This window comes from Oncorhynchus masou, chromosome 21 (assembly GCF_036934945.1).
Source record: "Oncorhynchus masou masou isolate Uvic2021 chromosome 21, UVic_Omas_1.1, whole genome shotgun sequence".
Taxonomy (NCBI): domain Eukaryota; kingdom Metazoa; phylum Chordata; class Actinopteri; order Salmoniformes; family Salmonidae; genus Oncorhynchus; species Oncorhynchus masou.
This window is the reverse complement of record NC_088232.1, coordinates 38648139-38671181: the sequence shown is the minus strand read 5'-3', so window position 1 is coordinate 38671181 and position 23043 is coordinate 38648139. Positions and strand designations below refer to the sequence as shown.

At 48.3% G+C, this 23043-nt stretch overlaps 1 protein-coding gene across 3 annotated transcripts in view; it reads left to right on the top strand.

Annotated features, from left to right (window-relative positions):
- LOC135508322 (ral GTPase-activating protein subunit alpha-2-like) overlaps positions 1–23043 on the top strand; it is a 227279-nt gene that overhangs the window by 66025 nt on the left and 138211 nt on the right. For all 3 annotated transcript variants that reach the window (XM_064928424.1, XM_064928422.1, XM_064928423.1), the window contains exons 4-9: positions 10945–11002; positions 15020–15063; positions 17633–17813; positions 18245–18360; positions 18538–18676; positions 22960–23043. The exon at positions 22960–23043 is cut by the window's right edge and continues 116 nt beyond it. In XM_064928424.1, the coding sequence (XP_064784496.1) occupies positions 10945–11002; positions 15020–15063; positions 17633–17813; positions 18245–18360; positions 18538–18676; positions 22960–23043 (622 nt within the window). The remainder of the gene's footprint in view (positions 1–10944; positions 11003–15019; positions 15064–17632; positions 17814–18244; positions 18361–18537; positions 18677–22959) is intronic.

The following is a 23043-nucleotide window of genomic DNA, read 5'->3' as shown; positions in this document are numbered from 1 at the left end:
TATTGAAGGTGAGTCCGCATACTCACATAGGCAGGAGCTGCTTTCAGGAACTAAACTGGCCTGTAGAGGCTAGGATGTCCCAGATTAGACTAGGTTTGGTTTACAGGAGTATTTCTGGTCCTGTGCCCAGATATATAAGTGATTACTTTCCCCATGTTAGGGATGCACACAATCACAGCACCAGATCAGGTGTTGCTGATGTGCGCTTATACAGGTTCAGGAGTAATGCTGGGAAAGGTACTGTCTTGTATACTGGAGCCTCAGAATGGAATGAGTTGCCTCTGCCTATAAAAACAACATCCTCTCCGGGCAGCTTTAAAAATGAAGTAAAAATATGTTTGATGTCCTCTGTGCACCTATGAATAACCTCTATGATGTAACTGGAATGATGAGATAGATGTTCTTCTTCTCTGTTTTGGTTTTATTATTTCACTGCCATACTGTGTTCCATCCTGTTTAGCCATCTTGTCTCAAGAGGACCACAATGGAAATAAGTCCCAGACTTTGTGTGTTATCCTCCATGATTTTATTAATGTGCATGTATGGCTTTTTGAAGTTTTATGTGTGCTTGTTTTTTTAAATGGTCAAATTAATAAACTAAACTTAAAAGGTGTGCACAGGTTCGTTTTCTTCTGTTCTCAAGGGAGGGAATGTGCCTGTTGTTGATTCTGTGCAGTGTCTTTGTACTCACATACTTAAATTTGTATACATTTGTATGATGACATCATGTGCTGCAATGGCCCTATTTCCAGTGGCAAATCCATATCATTAGTTTGAGTTGCGCTAATCAATCAACCATCAAATAAGCAGCAGCCCCAGACAGCACAGAGCTGTGTGTGACTGGATGGCTGCAGGGACGAAGCCATTATTGAATACACCATGCTTGTGACACACTTTAATGCTTTTTGACAGACGGGCTAAGAATAAACAATCTCTCTGCCTTCAATATCCCACTTTAGGAATTAATTCCTGTAAGACTTCAGGTTCCTCACTAAAAGTAGAAAGCTACTAGCTCCAATTGTCTCGGCTCTCCAAGGAACGATGAGGAACTAGGCTACAGGTTCCCTCTCCATCAAACCATGTCGGGGCCTGGTTGACGTGTCTTTGGTGTGTTATGGATGACAGGCAACATTCACACTGAGCTAAAGGGTAGAGCTGCCACATTCAAGGTGTGGGACTCTAAACCGGAAGCTTACAAGAAATCCTGCTATGCCCTGCGACAAACCATCAAACAGGCAAAGCGTCAATACAGGGCTAAGATTGAATCGTACTACACTGGCTCCGACACTCGTCTTATGTGGCAGGGCCTGCAAACTATTACAGACTACAAAGGGAAGCACAGCTGCGAGCTGCCCAGTGACACGAGCCTACCAGACGAGCTAAATCACTTCTATGCTCGCTTCGAGGCAAGCAACACTGAGGCATGCATGAGAGCATCAGCTGTTCCGGACAACTGTGTGATCACGCTCTCCGTAGCCGATGTGAGTAAGACCTTTAAACAGGTCAACATACACAAGGCTGCGGGGCCCGACGGATTACCAGGACGTGTGCTCCGGGCATGTGCTGACCAACGGGCAGGTGTCTTCACTGACATTTTGTCCCTGATTGAGTCTGTAATAGCAACATGTTTCAAGCAGACCACCATAGTCCCTGTGCCCAAGAACGCAAGGGCAACCTGCCTAAATGACTACAGACCCGTAGCACTCACGTCCATAGCCATGAAGTACTTTGAAAGGTTGGTAATGGCTCACATCAACACCATTATCCCAGAAACCCTAGACCCACTCCAATTTGCATACCACCCAAACAGATCCACAGATGATGTGATCTCTATTGCACTCCACACTGCCCTTTCCCACCTGGACAAAGGGAACAGGAGGAGGAGGTCAGAGACCTGGCCGTGTGGTGCTAGAATAACAACCTATCACTCAACGTAACCAAGACTAAGGAGATGATTCTGGACTACATGAAAAGGAGATCCGAGCACGCCCCCATTCTCATCGACTAGGCTGTATTGGAGCAGGTTGAGAGCTTCAATTTCCTTAGTGTCCACATCAACAACAAACTAGAATGGTCCAAACACACCATGACTGTCGAGGGCACGACAAAACCTATTCCCCCTCAGGAAACTAGAAAGATTTGGCATGGGTCAAATCATCAGAGGAGATTCCACAGCCAGACATAAAAGCAGAGGACACACTGCGTGTTTGCTAAGACATGCTGTGAATACCACTTGTTCAACTTGATAAACCCTGCCTGCCTCCCATAAAACACTCGCCTGCCTTCACACCCAGATGGGCAGTGAGCATAATGCCTGCTTTCTCCCAGCCTCGACCTGTTCTCCACATGACCTCCTCACTTTGCCCTCACTGCCAAGAGGGAGCAGGCTTTGGCTAGGCCACTGCAGCCGACACTACATACTTTAGAATAGGTACACACTGACTACACAGTATCTGCCCTTAGTGTACGAGCGGGATGATCAGTTAATGACGAGGTCATTGAAGTAGTTCACGTAACGGGTCCAGACCAGATGTAGACGCTTTAGGTCAGAGTTATAATATTATATCTGTTTGGACTTCCTGCTATCAATTTGCGGTCTACAAATTATTTGTCATTATGTTCCTGACCAACAGCCTAATAATAAATTGTCCCACGGCTGAATCTATTGTATCTGCTTTAGGTTTTGTGCGTGTAGCTCTTGACTTGAATGTGAACTTGAAGCCTTAATTCATTCTAGAACACTTCATTTATAATATTAGCCCTGTGGACATAAGCGTCAGTCTTCAGGCTACACACTTTTCAATGAATTACAGATTATTTGCTGCTGTAGTTGAATGCCCACAGTTATTGTATGCAGTAATCATGTGCCATTGAACCAGAGTGATGGTGCTCGCACTGAGGCGGTGAGACCTGGTAGGAATTCCACTGTATGCAACTCACCCTGCACTAACATAAATAACATGAGCATGTCTACCTCTGCTAAGCTTCCCAGTAAAGCAATAAAAACAATGAAGCATCCCAGAAAAAAAATAGAATAGCCCACGTCAGCATATGTAGTTTATGAAACAAGTTTCATAAAATCTCTAATTTGCTAGTAACAAATGAAAATCTCTGAAACGCTTTGAGTCAGTGTGTCTCTGTATGTGGATGACTCAACACTATATACGTCAGCTACTACAGCGACTGAAATGCCTGCAACATTTAACAAAGAGCTACAGTCCTAAATATTTCAAAAAACTTAAAGCATTGTATTTGGGACAAATAATTCACTAAACCTCACCTAAATCTTGTAATGAATAATAAGGAAATTGAGCAAGCTGAGATGACTGAACTGCTTGCCATAACCCTGGATTGTAAACTGTAATGGTCTAAACATATTGATGTAACAGTAGCTAAGATGGGGAGAAGTCTGTCCATAATAAAGCGCTGCTCTGCCGTAACAGCACTATCAACAAGGCAGGTCCTACAGGCCCTAGTTTTTTCCAGAGAGCGATTGAGTCAGGAATGGGTTTAGGCTGTCCTAGGGGTTATGGGACTGGCTGTGGTTCTGTGAGGAGGTTAGAGGTTATGTGACCAGGTTAGAGGTTATGAGACTGAATGTGGTTATGTGACCAGGTTAGAGGTTATGGGACTGGCTGTGGTTCTGTGAGGAGGTTAGAGGTTATGTGACCAGGTTAGAGGTTATGGGACTGACTGTGAACCTGTGGTTCTGTGACCAGGGAACCTTTTTAGAGCGAACTGTGTGTGTCTGCTGCCCCAGTCTAAGTCCCTTGGCTGCGACCTGATTCTGACCCAGCCATCTGTCATCCAGCCCTTGACTCAGCACTCTGAGCTTAGGTCTGCTCTGCTGTCCATACTGGGAAAGCCCCAGTCCAGAATGCAGGGGAGGGGACAGGACAGTGCTTGGCTTACACATTTCTCATTACTGGGTTAGTCTTACAGCACGATTGTCTGGGATTGATGACAGTTTAATTGTTCCGTGCAGATCCAGACCATTAAAGTACTGGGTATGTAAATTGTCCAAGTAGGTCATGAATAAAATAATATCAACCTGTATCATGGCTGCCCATCAGTACCTCTACTCGCTGGGCTAATGGCCCCCTCTGCCCCTTGGTGCACATCAAAGGTAGAAGAGCTTAAAGCTTTTTATTAGCTTGTTATCCTCAACATGCTTCAGGATAATGAACACGCATGTACTGTCAATACATTATGCATTTTCGTCCTCTCCTGTTTGGATTAGGATTGACAGGTGTTTGGATTAAATGTTATGCCATTTTTTTTAAATATATTTTTTTTATTATTTAACCAGTTAGGCCAGTTGAGAACAAGTTCTCATTTACAACTGAGACCTGGCCAAGAAAAAGCAACGCAGTGCGACAACAACAACACAGAGGTACACATAAACAAACGTACAGTCAAGAACACAATAGAAAAATCTATGTACAGTGTTTGCAAATGTAGAAGATTAGAGAGGTAAAGCAATAAATAGGCCATAGAGGCAAAATAATTACGATTTAGCATTAACACTGGAGTGACATATGTGCAGAAGATGATGTGCAAGTAGAGATACCGGGGTGCAAAAGGATAATTAATGTAAATGTAAATGTTAATAATATGGGGATGAGGTAGTTGGTTGTGCTATTTACAGATTGGCTGTGTACAGTTATAGTGGTCGGTAAGCTGCTCTGACATCTGATGCTTAAAGTTAGAGAGGGAGATATAAGACTCCAGCTTCAGTGATTTTTGCAATTCGTTCCAGTAAATGTAGGCCTACTCTACTTATTATGTAGGTTAGCAGTGTAGACTAGGCCTACATTTTCCTGTGATCCATTGCTGTATAGAGGAAGGCTTAGGCATGCATTTTACAGGTTGCTATTTTTGTCCAAATGTATCTGTTGGGCAACAGTCACTGGATTATTTTTAAGATGTTCTATGAAATCTAAGGTTCAGCGAATTCAGTTTAGTTTGCCTTTAACTTGGAGTAAAGAGAAATGGCCTATGTGAATCTAATCAGATTGGTAATCATGAGCTTGAGGAGGATCTGCAGTGTATTGTGTTGCTGCCAGCTACTGGTTAGAGAGTAGAATTAACACATTTCTTGAATGTCTCTATAATACAGTATGTGGTAGATTGCACGTCTAATAAACTTGTTGAGACCGAATGTAGTTTTTTTATCTATTTTAAAAAATTCCTTTGTTTGGCTACTTAGGCTAACCAGTTGGCCTAAATCCAGACTACTATTTGATAGGCTGTAGGCTACAGTGCCTTGGGAAAATATTCAAACCCCTTGACTTTTTCCACATTTTGATATATTACAGCTTTATTCTGAAATGGATTAAATAAATAAACTCCTCAGCAATCTACACACAATACACCATAATGACAATGTGAAAACAGGTTTCAGAGATGTTTCCTAATTTATAATATATATATTTTTAAACAAACATATTTCTTATTTGCATAAGTATTCAGACCCTTTGCTATGAGACTCGAAATTGAGCTCAGGTGCATCCTGTTTCCATTGATCATCCTTGATGTTTCTACAACTTGATTGGAGTCCACCTGTGGTAAATTCAATTGATTGGACATGAGTTGGAAAGACACACACTGGTCTATATAAGATCCTACAGTGCATGTCAGAGTGAAACCCAAGCCATGAGGTTGAAGGAATTGTCCGTAGAGCTCCGAGACAGGATTGTGTCGAGGCACAGATCTGGGGAAGGGTACCAACAAATTTCTGCAGCATTGAAGGTCCCCAAGAAAACCGTGGCCTCCATCATTCTTAAATGGAAGAAGTTTGGAACCACCAAGACTATTTCCAGAGCTGGCCGCCCGGCCAAACTGAGTAATCGGAGGAGAAGGTGACCAAGAACCCGATAGTTCCTCTGATAGGGCTCTAGAGTTCCTCTGTGGAGATGGGAGAACCTTCCAGAAGGACAACCATCTATGCAGCACTCCACCAATCAGACCTTTATGGTAGAGTGGCCAGGCGAAAGTCACTCCTCAGTAAATGTGCACGACAGCCCGCTTGGAGTTTGCCAAAAGGCACCTAAAGACTCTTAGACCATGATAAACAAGATTCTCTGCTCTGATGAAACCAAGATTGAACTCTTTGGCCTGAATGCCAAGCATCATGTCTGGAGGAAACCTGGCACCATCCCTATGGTGAAGCATGGTGGTGGCAAAATCATGCTGTGGGGATGTTTTTCAGCTGCAGTGACTGGGAGACTAGTCAGGATCGAGACAAGATGAACAGAGCAAAGAATAGAGAGATCCTTGATGAAAATCTGCTCCAGAGTGCTCAGGACCTCAGACTGGGTTGATGGTTCACCTTCCAACAGGAGAACGACCCTAAGCACACAGCCAAGACAATGCAAGAGTGGCTTCGGGACAAGTCTCTAAATGTCCTTGCGTGGCCCAGCCAGAGCCCGGACTTGAACCTAATCGAACATCTCTTTAGAGACCTGAAAGTAGCTGTGCAGCAATGCTCCCCATCCAACTGGACAGAGCTTGAGAGCATCTGCAGAGAAGAATGGGAGAAACTCTCCAAATACAGGTGTGCCAAGCTTGTAGTGTCATGCTACCAAAGGTGCTTCAACAAAGTACAGACTAAATGGTCCGAATACTTATGTAAATGTAATGAATACTTATGTAAACTTTGATTTGCCCTCTAGTCACCTGCTGGTGCTCTCTGGGCTGTTATGTTCGAATGCCTTTCAATCATAAACTCCGCTGTGACTGACTGCCCTATAAAAATCGCTCTCTCTCTCTTTCTCGTTGAAACTCCAGACTTTCTCATTGTTGTGTCAAATTAAGCTTCAATCAGTGGCACAATGACAAAAAACATAGTCTGCAATGTTCTCCTAAGGGTGTCTGTGAATGCTGGAAAGCCCTTGTGGGCCACCTCTGGTAGAAGTGTCATGTTCACCCTGTGGTTGGAAACCTAACATGCAGAACACACCGCTCCGGTCGCAAAAATAGATTTACACATACATGTTATTAAATCATTGCACCCAACACTGTCCGCGTGAGCCAACGAGCGTCTACGTTGCCAAGCGCTAAAATAGAAGTCAGTTCTGCAAAGTCCTGCATCTCCCATCTCCTCATTGGTTTATAGAAGCAGATACCCACGTTCCATCTCCTCATTGGTTATACCCACGTGGGTGATTGAAAGATGAACTGGGGTCAGTCAGTCAGTTGTGGTAATACACCTTATTATGAAAGTTAGATGCCATACACCATATAAAGTCCAAAGAAGAAAAAGCCTGGAAGGAGGAGAGATGACTAGAAACGATTCGGTTGACTGTTTTATGTGTGGATTAATTGTCGGAGTAGAGGACCTTGTGCATTTCAGGTAAAATAACAACAACGTTTATATCCCAGGACAAATTAGCCAACAACAGCAAGCTAGCTAAATAGCTAGCAACTGCAACTGCAATCTAGCTTGCTAAATTGGCATAAATGTTTAATGCTTTTCGACCTGTCCCCAAATTAATATAATTGGTTCAGAGTTTGTTTTGATATTTCAACCTGCGTGTTGTGATCGCATTTGGTGTGGGTGGACAAAATCAATTTGCGGACGTATGAGGACGTACGGTTTGGGCATGGTGTAAGTGTGGATCATGTACAGTTGAAGTCGGAAGTCATGCACAAAGTAGATGTCCTAACCGACTTGCCAAAACTATAGTTTGAGAACAAGAAATTTGTGGAGTGGTTGAAAAACAAGTTTTAATGACTCCAACCTAAGTGTATGTCAACTTCCGACTTCAACTTACAGCTCCAGATTAGAGTATTGTAACTCCGCTCAGCCCCTTTGTCAGTCTTATAGAGCTTCATATCAGCCAGTATAGTCCCATTGTTGCAGCTGCAATTCCCACCACCGCGGGGAGTCTCTGCTCCAAGGAGTGTGTCCATGCTGGGAACTGGAAATGTCTAATTACAACCTGCATCAATAGGTGCAATAGAGAGGGGGACGTGTCATCATGCTCGGAATCAGAGAGGAGTCAACCAGGAAACAGGGACACAGTCCCACAGGCAGGCACCAGGAGTGATTGCTGTCTGTCACATTTCTGTTTCTATCACGGAGAGGGATTTACAGAGAGCGGAGGTGACATACAGAGAGCGGAGGTGACATACAGAGGGATAGAGACTGAGAGTGGAGGAGGAGAGGGAGAAGGAGGAGAGGGAGAAGGAGGAGAGGGAGAAGGAGGAGAGGGAGAAGGAGGAGAGGGAGAAGGAGGAGAGGGAGAAGGAGGAGAGGGAGAAGGAGGAGAGGGAGAAGGAGCGGAGAGGGAGACAGGAGGGAGGGACAACAGAGAGGGAGGGAGAGAGGTGGAGAGCGGAGGGACAGAGGGAGAGGGAGGTGAGGGAGAGAGGGAGAAGAGAGGAGAGGGAGAGGGAGGAGAGGGAGAGGAGGAGAGGGAGAAGGAGGAGAGGGAGAAGGAGGAGAGGGAGAAGGAGGAGAGGGAGAAGGAGGAGAGGGAGAAGGAGGAGAGGGAGAAGGAGGAGCGGGTAGTACTACAAATGTGATGAAGCCACTAAGTCGCAGCATAATGTGGTGTGGCAGCTCTGCTCTTGGCCACTGTTCCATGCTCTGGTCTCGCTCTCTCCGGCTGTGGAGACATGCTCTGGTCCCTCTGGTCTCGCTCTCTCCGGCTGTGGAGACATGCTCTGGTCCCTCTGGTCTCGCTCTCTCCGGCTGTGGAGACATGCTCTGGTCCCTCTGGTCTCTGGTCTCGCTATCTCCGGCTGTGGAGACATGCTCTGGTCCCTCTGGTCTCGCTCTCTCCGGCTGTGGAGACATGCTCTGGTCCCTCTGGTCTCGCTCTCTCCGGCTGTGGAGACATGCTCTGGTCCCTCTGGTCTCGCTCTCTCCGGCTGTGGAGACATGCTCTGGTCCCTCTGGTCTCACTCTCTCCGGCTGTGGAGACATGCTCTGGTCCCTCTGGTCTCGCTATCTCCGGCTGTGGAGACATGCTCTGGTCCCTCTGGTCTCGCTATCTCCGGCTGTGGAGACATGCTCTGGTCCCTCTGGTCTCGCTCTCTCCGGCTGTGGAGACATGCTCTGGTCCCTCTGGTCTCGCTATCTCCGGCTGTGGAGACATGCTCTGGTCCCTCTGGTCTCGCTCTCTCCGGCTGTGGAGACATGCTCTCTCCGGCTGTGTAGACATGCTCTGGTCCCTCTGGTCTCGCTATCTCCGGCTGTGGAGACATGCTCTGGTCCCTCTGGTCTCGCTCTCTCCGGCTGTGGAGACATGCTCTGGTCCCTCTGGTCTCGCTATCTCCGGCTGTGGAGACATGCTCTGGTCTCGCTATCTCCGGCTGTGGAGACATGCTCTGGTCCCTCTGGTCTCGCTGTGGAGACATGCTCTGGTCCCTCTGGTCTCGCTCTCTCCGGCTGTGGAGACATGCTCTGGTCCCTCTGGTCTCGCTCTCTCCGGCTGTGGAGACATGCTCTGGTCCCTCTGGTCTCGCTCTCTCCGGCTGTGGAGACATGCTCTGGTCCCTCTGGTCTCGACATCTCCTCCGGCTGGAGACATGCTCTGGTCCCTCTGGTCTCGCTATCTCCGGCTGTGGAGACATGCTCTGGTCTCGCTATCTCCGGCTGTGGAGACATGCTCTGGTCCCTCTGGTCTCGCTATCTCCGGCTGTGGAGACATGCTCTGGTCCCTCTGGTCTCGCTATCTCCGGCTGTGGAGACATGCTCTGGTCCCTCTGGTCTCGCTCTCTCCGGCTGTGGAGACATGCTCTGGTCCCTCTGGTCTCGCTCTCTCCGGCTGTGGAGACATGCTCTGGTCCCTCTGGTCTCGCTATCTCCGGCTGTGGAGACATGCTCTGGTCTCGCTATCTCCGGCTGTGGAGACATGCTCTGGTCCCTCTGGTCTCGCTATCTCCGGCTGTGGAGACATGCTCTGGTCCCTCTGGTCTCGCTATCTCCGGCTGTGGAGACATGCTCTGGTCCCTCTGGTCTCGCTCTCTCCGGCTGTGGAGACATGCTCTGGTCCCTCTGGTCTCGCTCTCTCCGGCTGTGGAGACATGCTCTGGTCCCTCTGGTCTCGCTCTCTCCGGCTGTGGAGACATGCTCTGCAAGTATGGGCTCTTCCTTTCTCAAGACTCACTGCAAATTCAGCTCACATGTGTTGCAACTGCTGGTGAGGACTTCATCTTCAGAGGTCTCTCTTTTCTCTAAGCTCTCTTCTTTCTCTCCTCTCTCTCTCTCTCTTCTGTTGCTCTCTGTATCTCTCTCTCAAAGGAGCACCGTGCACTGGGCTTTAAACCTCTAAATTGCAAATGGTATTTGACTTATTGGGTCAATGATGAGGGGCAATGAGTGGTGAACCAAGTGGATCATCAATTACCCACAATGCACTGGCTATTATCTGACTGGCCGCCACACACTGCGCATTCCACAGTGGTGTCATCTCTTATCCCTCTCCCCCCATTCCTCTCATCCATCCATCCCCCAGTTAACCTGTCCCTCAGTGGAGGAATAATGATAGCCTGCTGAAAGGTCAGCACGCTCTAATTGAGTTGTTGATCTATGGTTGGCAAGGTGATGACATTTCCAGCATTGTCCCCGTGTCACCAGGGCCATCCCTATAGCAGGCCAGAGACACGTACACAGGAGGAGGAGGCGAGAAGTGACTACTGACTGACAAGGCTGCTTTACTTCTGGCCTGCTTTTAGGATGTATGGCTGAGCAGCTTGTCAACAAGGCCATGCATTTGGTGTGTGTACATCATTGTCCCTTAGCACAATTGTCACAGTTTTGGATCAAAGTAGCACCTCATTGAGTTGTTTAAAGCTTATTGAGTAAATGTTTACTTTCCTTTCTCCCTTTGTGATCAGGTTTCTCTGCTCTGTCTCTGTGACTGTTTTGCCATAAGTGATTAGTTTGTTTGGAGATTTTGCTAATAGTTACACTATATTTCTCATGTTTTCCAGAAAATTCTGCAACTTCTACCAGAAAAAATCTACAGTCGATGGCAGTTCCACAGTATAGGTATGTACCACTTCATCAGCTCTTTCTAAGTTTGTACTTACAGTACTTTAGTCTGCTTGAATAGGCCGACACTGCTACAGTTTGTATTCTTCTGCATGGGTACAGTAGTCAAAAGCCTGTTCTCTCCCCTCCTGCTGCTACAACCACCAAAATAAACCACGGAAGCACAGATTATCAGCACAACCACGCTTAAACGGCTCGTGTAAGAAGAAAATAATTAGGAGTGGAAGGAGAAGTAAATGAAAAATGCAAATGAGATTCTAATTTGAAATGCAAATTGGTAATTGAATTATGCTTTGTTCGGTTTCATCCTCGCGAGCAGGAGGATCCTCACAACCAGCAATAACCTCAATTATAATCTTCTGTTTGTCAGTCGTTTCTCAGCTAAAGCGGTGAGACAGTCAATCACCCCTGGGGCTTATTACTCCAAATATGCAGGCTCACCCCCCCCTCGGCAGTCCCCAAACAGGCATGCTGCTCCCCGGTCCACAAATCACTAGCTAAAACCTGTCTCTCCTTCCCTCACCCTTTTAGGAAAGTCCCCTGCTGCTTGCTGCACACATCATAATTCAGCTGATGCTATTCTGTGGGATGGTCTCTTGGCTCGTGTATGTGTTTGAATAGAATGCTTGAACGGTGAAACAGCACCACTGGTTTCCCCAGGCGCAATTGTTCGTGTTTTTGTTTTCCTGACTAAGCGAAGTTGATGTTCTATCGCGCGTGCAATGACGTCTGAGGAAACAAATGTGTTCGTTGTTTGCAGTAACTTCTTTGTTGAGGAAAAAAATGTTTGACTCAAGCCACCCAAGTCATAGACTGTTCTCTCTGCTGCCACACGGCAAGCGGTACCGATGCACCAGGTCCGGAACCAACAGGACCCTGAACAGCCATAAGACTGCTAAATAGTTAGTTAAATAGTTAACCAAATAGCTACCTGGATTAACTGCATTTTTGCAGATCGTCTGCATTTTATCCTGTTGCCTATTCACTTTTTCCTACCTCGTACCCCTGCACACAGACTCAGTACTGGTACCCCGTGTATGTAGCTGAGTTATCATTACTCACTGTATTTATCATTACGTGTTTTACTTTTCTGTTAATTCTCTATTTTCTTTCTCTCTGCATTGTTGGGAAGGACCCCTATGTAAGCATTTCACTGTTCGTCTACATCTGTTTGCAAAGCATGTGAAAAATAAAATTTGATTTGATTTAAATATTCCAAATGGACCAGGCAGTTTCACCTCGTTTCACCTAGATTCCAGCTTTAAGGAGTCACCTTTCACCTAGATAACTGCCTACTATTGACCCTACTGCCCAAAGTGGGTAGATGACAATGCTTATAATTAGAGAGGAGGACCGGGAGCTGTGGAGCTCCTACAGTCAGATCCAGGAAGACAGGCCCCAGTGGTTTCAGTGATCCCTCCACTAGTGAAACAAGCATTTACACAGACCATTACCTGGTGGAAAATTGATCTCGATCCATCTTCCTCTCTCTCTCTCTCTCTCTCTCCTTCCCTCTCATTTCCATTCTCTTGGCAATTTCTTCTTTCTTCGCTTAGCCAACACAGGGAGCGTCATTGATTTAACCTGATGAGTGGCGAACCAGGCATTTAGCAATCAGAGTATTGTCTCATTTGATTACCACAGACCTGATTGGCTTCATAAATGCACACCAGGCAATTGATGTTCATTTTCATCAGGGGAATGAGCAGCCTTCCCTCCCTGACTGGTTTATCACCACCCCCAAGGTCAATATGTATTGATGGAACAGACAGACTTTCTTCTCTCTGTGTTAACTGTAGCTCAAAGCTAATTGTATTTGTTACCAGCTTCGTAAACAACAGGTGTAGACCAACAGTGAAATGTTTACTTACGGGTCCTTAACCAACAATGCAGAGTTACAGATTAAAATAAATAAATAATAGAAATAGTGACACGAGGGATACATACACAGTGAAAAAGGAATAACAATAACGAGTCAAAATAATATGCAGGAAGTATCAGTACTGAGTCGTTGTGCAGGGTACTAGGTAACAACATGGCTATATACAGGAAGTATCAGTACTGAGTCATTGTGCAGGGTACTAGGTAACAACATGGCTATATACAGGAAGTATCAGTACTGAGTCATTGTGCAGGGTACTAGGTAACAACATGGCTATATACAGGAAGTGTCAGTACTGAGTCATTGTGCAGGGTACTAGGTAACAACATGGCTATATACAGGAAGGTACTATGGCTATATACAGGAAGTGTCAGTACTGGTAAGGGTACTATATACAGGAAGGTAACAACATGGCTATATACAGGAAGTATCAGTACTGAGTCATTGTGCAGGGTACTAGGTAACAACATGGCTATATACAGGAAGTATCAGTACTGAGTCATTGTGCAGGGTACTAGGTAATAACATGGCTATATACAGGAAGTATCAGTACTGAGTCATTGTGCAGGGTACTAGGTAATAACATGGCTATATACAGGAAGTATCAGTACTGAGTCATTGTGCAGGGTACTAGGTAATAACATGGCTATATACAGGAAGTATCAGTACTGAGTCATTGTGCAGGGTACTAGGTAATAACATGGCTATATACAGGAAGTATCAGTACTGAGTCATTGTGCAGGGGACTAGGTAATAACATGGCTATATACAGGAAGTATCAGTACTGAGTCGTTGTGCAGGGGGTAATAACTAGGCTAATACAGGAAACAGTATGGTCTATATACAGGTAATAACATGGTATCAGTACTGAGTCATTGTGCAGGGGACTAGGTAATAACATGGCTATATACAGGAAGTATCAGTACTGAGTTGTTGTGCAGGGTACTAGGTAATAACATGGCTATATACGGGAAGTACCAGTACTGAATCGTTGTGCAGGGTACTAGGAAATAGCATGGCTATATACAGGAAGAGTCATTGTGCAGGGTACTATATACAGGAAGTATCAGTACTGAGTCATTGTGCAGGGCTAGGTAATATGGCTATATACAGGAAGTATCAGTACTGAGTCATTGTGCAGGGTACTAGGTAATAACAGGACTATATACAGGAAGTATCAGTACTGAGTCATTGTGCAGGGTACTAGGTAATAACATGACTATATACAGGAAGTACCAGTACTGAGTCATTGTGCAGGGTACTAGGTAATTGAGGGGGGAGAAGGCGTTCAGGGTCCTGTTGGTTCCAGACTTGGTGCATCGGTACCGCTTGTCATGCTGTAGCAGAGAGAATAGTCTATAGTTTGGGTGGCTGGAATCTTTGACCATTTTGGGGGGCCTTCTTCTAACACAGCCTCGGGGCTCTACAGTGCGACCATTTTACTTGCATATGCGCCTAAATATTTTGCTGTGCGAACTCGCATTTTGATCAGGAACACCAGTGCGCCAAGAAAAAAAATCAATGATTGCTGCAATTCCACTGTACAGCAGCCCCTGAGTACCGTGGAGTACACTGAGCGCAGATTCATGACCGCGCACCATTGCTACAAAGAAATATATTTATTTGAGCTCCTAAATTTCTTTGTGTGCAACTTAGGCGCACACGTGCTCCTTGAAAAACAAAAAGGTCAGCGTAGAGCCCTGCGCTGGTATAGAGGTCCTGGATGGCAATGACACACTGGGCCGTACTCACCACCCGCTGTAGCGCCTTGCGGTTGGATGCCAAGCAGTTGCCTTACCAAGAGATGATGTAGCCAGTCAAGATGCTCTCAATGCTGCAGCTGTAGGACTTTATGAGGATCTGAGGGCCCATGACATATCTTTTCAGTGTCCTGGAGGGTGGGGAGGAAGGCGTTGTCGTGCATTCTTCACGACTGAGTTGGTGTGTGTCTGGACCATGATAGAGCCTTAGTGACGTGGACACAGAGGAACTCTAATCTCACGACCCGCTCCACTACAGCCCCATCGATGTATATGTTCAATGTGCAGAGCGATGTCTAGCATTGGAAGATATATCTGTTCTGTGGTGTCAGGATTGTTCTGTTGTTCAAACTCGTACGCTTTCCATTTCAGGTTCTATCCTGAAAAAGCTTTTGCACACTGGAAACTCATTCAAGGTAAGAATTGTTGTGAGTTTTCTCACACAAACCCTTACATTTTTTGCCAACACGACTGTGAAGGACACTGAGCAGTCTGGTCAAATCAAATCACATGTATTTATATAGCCCTTCGTACATCAGCTGATATCTCAAAGTGATGTACAGAAACCCAGCCTAAAACCCCAAACAGCAAGCAATGCAGGTGTAGAAGCACGGTGGCTAGGAAAAACTCCCTAGAAAGGCCAAAACCTAGAGGAACCAGGCTATGAGGGGTGGCCAGTCCTCTTCTGGCTGTGCCGGGTGGAGATTATAAAAGAATCTGGCCAAGATGTTCAAATGTTCATAAATGACCAGCATGGTCAAATAAGAATAATCACAGTAGTTGTCGAGGGTGCAGCAAGTCAGCACCTCAGGAGTAAATGTTAGTTGGCTTTTCATAGCCGATCATTGAGAGTATCTCTACCACTCCTGCTGTCTCTAGAGAGTTGAAAACAGCAGGTCTGGGACAGGTAGTACGTCCGGTGAACAGGTCCGGATTCCATAGCCGCAGGCAGAACAGTTGAAACTGGAGCAGCAGCACGGCCAGGTGGACTGGGGACCGCAAGGAGTCATCATGCCAGGTAGTCCTGAGGCATGGTCCTAAGGCTCAGGTCCTCCGAGAGAAAGAGAGAATTAGAGGGAGCATACTTAAATTCACACAGGACACCGGATAAGACAGGAGAAGTACTCCAGATATAACAAACTGACCCTAGCCCCCCGACACATGAACTACTGCAGCATAAATACTGGAGGCTGAGACAGGAGGGGTTCGGAGACACTGTAGCCCCATCCGATAATACCCCCGGACAGGGCCAAACAGGAAGGATATAACCCCACCCACTTTGCCAAAGCACAGCTCCCACACCACGAGAGGGATATCTTCAACCACCAACTCTCTATCCTGAGACAAAGCCGGGGTGGCAGGGTAGCCTAGTGGTTAGAGCGTTGGACTAGTAACCGGGAGGTTGCAAGTTCAAACCCCCGAGCTGACAAGGTACAAATCTGTCATTCTGCCCCTGAACAGGCAGTTAACCCACTGTTCCTAGGCTGTCATAGAAAATAAGAATGTGTTCTTAACTGACTTGCCTAGTTAAATAAAGGTAAAATATTATTTTTTTAAAAGCAGAGTATAGCCCACTGTCAGACATAGGTGTATAGGTGGCAGGGAAGTCAGGCGCAGGAGAGTCAAAAGGAGTGTAAAATGGAGTCTTTTAATAAAGTCCACGTAGTATGCTCCATAACACTAAAATGTACACATACAAACAAACATGGGTACGAGGACCCGACGCGCACCTATACAACAAGCAACTACACTGACAATAGAACAATCTCTGACAAAGACATGAGGGGACACAGAGGGTTAAATACACAACAGGTAATGAATGGGATTGAAAACAGGTGTGTGGGAAGACGAGACAAAACCAATGGAAAATTAAAAAAGGATCAATGATGGCTAGAAGACCGGTGACGTCGAACGCCGAGCACCGCCCGAACAAGGAGAGGCAACGACTTCGGCAGAAGCATGAATGAGCACCAGTAAGCCAGTGACTCAGCCCCTGTAATAGGGTTAGAGGCAGAGAATCCCAGTGGAGAGAGGGGAACCGGCCAGGCAGAGACAGCAAGGGCGGTTCGTTGCTCCAGAGCCTTTCCGTTCACCTTCACACTCCTGGGCCAGACTACACTCAATCATATGACCCACTGAAGAGATGAGTCTTCAGTAAAGACTTAAAGGTTGAGACCGAGTCTGCGTCTCTCACATGGGTAGGCAGACCATTCCATAAAAATTGAGCTCTTTAGGAGAAAGCCCTGCCTCCAGCTGTTTGCTTAGAAATTCTAGGGACAATTAGGAGGCCTGCGTCTTGTGACCGTAGCGTACGTGTAGGTATATACGGCAGGACCAAATCAGAAAGATAGGTAGGAGCAAGCCATTGTAATGCTTTGTAGGTTAGCAGTAAAACCTTGAAATCAGCCCTTGCCTTAACAGGAAGCCAGTGTAGGAAGGCTAGCACTGGAGTAATATGATCAAATTTTTTGATTCCAGTCAGGATTCTAGCAGCCATATTTAGCACTAACTAAAGTATATTTAGTGCTTTATCCGGGTAGCCGGAAAGTAGAGCATTGCAGTAGTCTAACCTAGAAGTGACAAAAGCGTGGATTAATTTTTCTGCATCATTTTTGGACAGAAAGTTTCAGATTTTTGCAATGTTACGTAGATGGAAAAAAGCTGTCCTTGAAACAGTCTTGATATGTTCGTCAAAAGAGAGATCAGGGTCCAGAGTAACGCCAAGGTCCTTCAATTTTATTTGAGACGACTGTACAACCATCAAGATTAATTGTCAGATTCAACAGAAGATATCTTTGTTTTTTTGGGACCTAGAACAAGCATCTCTGTTTTGTCCGAGTTTAAAAGTAGAAAGTTTGCAGCCATCCACTTCCTTATGTCTGAAACACAGGCTTCTAGCGAGGGCAATTTTGGGGTTTCACCATGTTTCAGGACCATGATCCTGTTCTGTGTATAGTAACATGTCCCCTGTCTTCCTGCTTGCAGATCAGATGTGAGGGAATTCGTCTGTTCCTGCTGTGGCTGCAGGCCCTGCAGAATAACTGTGCAGAGGAGCAGTTCCTCATCTTCGCCTGCCTGGTGCCAGGCTTCCCTGCCGTGCCCTCCACCAGAGGACCCTGCACCCTGGATACCATCATCTACAACCCTTTCTCCAACCCTTCCGATGGTGAGACCCCTCAATGTCACACAAACACTCAAACCTACTTAGTGTCCCCCGCCCCCCCCTCCATATTCTGGTCCCCTGCCGCTACAGCTGAATGTGTCCCAGCTTGTTTTCAAGTCCTATTTCAGTACTAACTGGAAGTTGTGCAAATTGAGCTGGTACTGTTGACTGTAATTGTCTGGGTCCTGGGGAATTACACTGATTGTTTCATGAAGTAGGCTGCTGGGGTGAGATGAAGGTTGTCCTCACTCCTCAGAAAGTTTAGAACTGTTTTGTTATTAGTAATATAGTGTTCATCAGTGTGTGTATCTCTCCCTCTCTCTCGCTCTCTCTCTTGCTCTCTCTTTCCCTCTTGCTCTCCCTCCCTCTCTCTCTTGCTCTCTCTTTCCTCTTGCTCTCTCTTTCCCTCTCACTCTCTCTCTTTCCCACAACAGCCAAGGTGGTGCCTGAGGAGATCACCCCACTGGTGCCAGCTGTGCCAGGGGAGAAGCTGGCAGATGACCAGACCTGCTACATCCTCCAAACCCTGCTCAAGTTCATGGTTGTCCAGGTGAGGCTCCAGCTACAAAACAGTCCTATCTAGACGGCACTGGCTAAATCCGAATGTGGCCCTGGTCGAATTCTTTCAAAATGCACGATCCAATTAAATGAGGTATCCAGTATAGAGCTTGTCTGGGACTCTTGTCTGGCTGAGTAGTGACTCTGTGTGTCTCTTTGTGTCTGAAAGGCGTCTAGTTTAGAGTGGAGGAATAAAGACAACCAGGACACCGGCTTCAGGTTTCTCTTCAGTCTGTTCCAGAAGTACTACCTTCCTCACCTCTTCCCCTCCTTCACCAAGCTCACCAACCTCTACAAGCCGCTTTTAGGTAGGGGTGTGGGGGTGGGTGTGTGGGGGTGGGTGTCTGGGTGTCTGGGTGGGTGTGTGAGTCTGGGTGTCTGGGTGGGCGGGTGAGTGTCTGGGTGAGTGAGTGTCTGGGTGGGTGTGTGATTCTGGGTGTCTGGGTGGGTGAGTGTCTGGGTGGGTGAGTGTCTGGGTGTCTGGGTGGGTGAGTGTCTGGGTGTCTGGGTGGGTGAGTGTCTGGGTGAGTGGGTGTCTGGGTGAGTGAGTGTCTGGGTGGGTGAGTGAGTGTCTGGGTGAGTGAGTGTGAGTGTCTGGGTGGGTGAGTGAGTGTCTGGGTGGGTGAGTGAGTGTCTGGGTGGGTGAGTGAGTGTCTGGGTGGGTGAGTGAGTGTCTGGGTGGGTGAGTGAGTGTCTGGGTGGGTGAGTGAGTGTCTGGGTGAGTGAGTGTCTGGGTGGGTGTGTGAGTCTGGGTGTCTGGGTGGGTGTGTGAGTCTGGGTGTCTGGGTGGGTGAGTGTCTGGGTGGGTGAGTGTCTGGGTGGGTGAGTGTCTGGGTGGGTGAGTGTCTGGGTGGGTGAGTGTCTGGGTGGGTGAGTGTCTGGGTGGGTGAGTGTCTGGGTGGGTGAGTGTCTGGGTGGGTGAGTGTCTGGGTGGGTGTGTGAGAGTGTCTGGGTGGGTGAGTGGCTGGGTGAGTGTCTGGGTGGGTGAGTGTCTGGGTGGGTGAGTGTCTGGGTGGGTGAGTGTCTGGGTGGGTGTGTGTCTGGGTGGGTGAGTGTCTGGGTGGGTGAGTGTCTGGGTGGGTGAGTGTCTGGGTGTCTGGGTGGGTGAGTGTCTGGGTGGGTGAGTGTCTGGGTGAGTGAGTGTCTGGAGTGTCTGGGTGGAGTGAGTGTCTGGGTGGGTGAGTGTCTGGGTGTCTGGGTGGGTGAGTGTCTGGGTGTCTGGGTGGGTGAGTGTCTGGTCTGGGTGGGTGAGTGTCTGGGTGTCTGGGTGGGTGAGTGTCTGGGTGTCTGGGTGGGTGAGTGTCTGGGTGGGTGAGTGTCTGGGTGGGTGAGTGTCTGGGTGAGTGAGTGTCTGGGTGGGTGAGTGTCTGGGTGGGTGAGTGTCTGGGTGGGTGAGTGTCTGGGTGGGTGTGTGTCTGGGTGGGTGAGTGTCTGGGTGTCTGGGTGGGTGAGTGTCTGGGTGGGTGAGTGTCTGGGTGGCTGGGTGTCTGGGTGAGTGTCTGGGTGAGTCTGGGTGTCTGGGTGGGTGAGTGTCTGGGTGGGTGAGTGTCTGGGTGGTGAGTGTCTGGGTGGGTGAGTGTCTGGGTGGTGAGTGTCTGGGTGGGGAGTGTCTGGGTGGGTGAGTGTCTGGGTGAGTGAGTGTCTGGGTGAGTGAGTGTCTGGGTGAGTGAGTGTCTGGGTGGGTGTGTGAGTCTGGGTGTCTGGGTGGGTGAGTGTCTGGGTGTCTGGGTGGGTGAGTGTCTGGGTGTCTGGGTGGGTGAGTGTCTGGGTGAGTGAGTGTCTGGGTGAGTGAGTGTCTGGGTGAGTGAGTGTCTGGGTGGGTGAGTGAGTGTCTGGGTGGGTGGGTGAGTGTCTGGGTGGGTGGGTGAGTGTCTGGGTGGGTGGGTGAGTGTCTGGGTGGGTGGGTGGGTGTCTGGGTGGGTGGGTGAGTGTCTGGGTGGGTGGGTGAGTGTCTGGGTGAGTGAGTGTCTGGGTGAGTGAGTGTCTGGGTGGGTGAGTGAGTGTCTGGGTGGGTGAGTGTCTGGGTGGGTGAGTGTCTGGGTGAGTGAGTGTCTGGGTGAGTGAGTGTCTGGGTGAGTGAGTGTCTGGGTGGGTGTGTGAGTCTGGGTGGGTGGGTGAGTGTCTGGGTGGGTGGGTGAGTGTCTGGGTGGGTGGGTCTGGGTGGGTGAGTGTCTGGGTGGGTGAGTGTCTGGGTGAGTGAGTGTCTGGGTGGGTGAGTGAGTGTCTGGGTGGGTGTGTGAGTCTCAGTGTCTGGGTGGGTGAGTGTCTGGGTGGGTGAGTGTCTGGGTGGGTGGGTGTCTGGGTGGGTGAGTGTCTGGGTGGGTGAGTGTCTGGGTGGCTGGGTGGGTGAGTGTCTGGGTGGGTGAGTGTCTGGGTGGGTGAGTGTCTGGGTGTCTGGGTGGGTGAGTGTCTGGGTGGGTGGTTGTTTGGGTGGGTGAGTGTCTGGGTGGGTGAGTGTCTGGGTGTCTGGGTGGGTGAGTGTCTGGGTGTCTGGGTGGGTGAGTGTCTGGGTGTCTGGGTGGGTGAGTGTCTGGGTGGGTGAGTGTCTGGGTGTCTGGGTGTGGCTGGGTGGGTGAGTGTCTGGGTGGGTGAGTGTCTGGGTGGGTGAGTGTCTGGGTGGGTGAGTGTCTGGGTGTCTGGGTGGGTGAGTGTCTGGGTGGGTGAGTGTCTGGGTGTCTGGGTGGGTGAGTGTCTGGGTGGGTGAGTGTCTGGGTGGGTGAGTGGCTGGGTGGGTGAGTGTCTGGGTGGGTGAGTGTCTGGGTGGGTGAGTGTCTGGGTGGGTGAGTGTCTGGGTGGGTGAGTGTCTGGGTGAGTGAGTGTCTGGGTGGGTGAGTGTCTGGGTGGGTGAGTGTCTGGGTGGGTGAGTGTCTGGGTGGGTGAGTGAGTGTCTGGGTGGGTGAGTGGGTGAGTGTCTGGGTGGGTGAGTGTCTGGGTGGGTGAGTGTCTGGGTGGGTGGGTGAGTGTCTGGGTGGGTGAGTGTCTGGGTGGGTGAGTGTCTGGGTGAGTGAGTGAGTGTCTGGGTGGGTGAGTGTCTGGGTGGGTGTGTGAGTGTCTGGGTGGGTGGGTGAGTGTCTGGGTGGGTGAGTGTCTGGTGTCTGGGTGGGTGAGTGTCTGGGTGGGTGAGTGTCTGGGTGGGTGGTGAGTGTCTGGGTGGGTGGGTGAGTGTCTGGGTGGGTGGGTGAGTGTCTGGGTGGGTGGGTGAGTGTCTGGGTGGGTGGGTGAGTGTCTGGGTGGGTGGGTGAGTGTCTGGGTGGGTGGGTGAGTGTCTGGGTGAGTGAGTGTCTGGGTGGGTGGATGAGTGTCTGGGTGGGTGAGTGAGTGTCTGGGGGTGGGTGGGTGAGTGTCTGGGTGGGTGAGTGAGTGGGTGAGTGTCTGGGTGGGTGAGTGAGTGTCTGGGTGGGTGAGTGAGTGAGTGTCTGGGTGGGTGACTGTCTGGGTGAGTGAGTGTCTGGGTGGGTGAGTGTCTGGGTGAGTGAGTGTCTGGGTGGGTGAGTGTCTGGTTGAGTGAGTGTCTGGTTGAGTGAGTGTCTGGTTGAGTGAGTGTCTGGTTGAGTGAGTGTCTGGCTGAGTGAGTGTCTGGGTGAGTGAGTGTCTGGGTGAGTGAGTGTCTGGGTGAGTGAGTGTCTGGGTGAGTGAGTGTCTGGGTGAGTGAGTGTCTGGGTGGGTGAGTGTCTGGGTGGGTGAGTGTCTGGGTGAGTGAGTGTCTGGGTGAGTGAGTGTCTGGGTGGATGAGTGTCTGGGTGGGTGGGTGAGTGTCTGGGTGTCTGGGTGGGTGAGTGTCTGGGTGAGTGTGGTTTTTCCCGTTACCGTGAGCAGTCTATTATACTGTCATGTGAATATGGGACCATTTGCACTTCTGTTGAGATACTTCATGTGTAACTTTACTCTCTTTCTGACATATTGCTATTTTTTTGTTGTTGCGTGTCGCAAATAGGATATTAGTTACCCTCCTTAGAAACCGCTTTGGAGGGGGGTGTAATATCATCTTCCTCTGTTGAACCAGTTCTGTTGTGTAATTGCAGCATCAGGCCTTTACCAAATCCAAAACTTGACCCACAAGCTAATTACTACAGTAAATACACATATATTCCTGAGTTAGTCAATTTAGATGTCTTGTCATGAACCTGAAGCTTTTCTCCATCTCCCCTGTTGTAATGATGTACTCTCTTGTCTAAGGATGAATTACATCCATTTTTTGGGCTAATTGCCAGTTAATTCAAAGGTATTGAAGGCATGTTTAAAAGAGGTTTCATGATGAATTATAGTAATTAAAATCATTTGACACAATAACCTGGTCCACGAGACTGTGGTTCACTGTAATTATCATGGTACATTCAGGTCTATGACTTTCAGGGCTGAATTTAAAATGTTCATATGATGACCAGTCTTAGCTGACAGTGAAACCAAAGAGAGCAGTGCATTTGAATCTTGTGAAATTATCCACCCACTTTCTGTCTCTTTAACTCTCTCCCTTTATCTTCTTCTCGCTCGCTCTGTGTCTCTCTGTGTCTCTCTCTCTCTCTTTCTCTGAATCTCTGTCTGTCTCTGTGTTTCTGTCTCTCTCTTTGTTTCTCTCTCCCCTCTCCCCCAGACCTCCCCCACCACAGACCAAAGCCTCTGTATGTCCCAGTGACCCGTAACAATGAGAGCACGTTCTGTACGAGGGACCAGTACC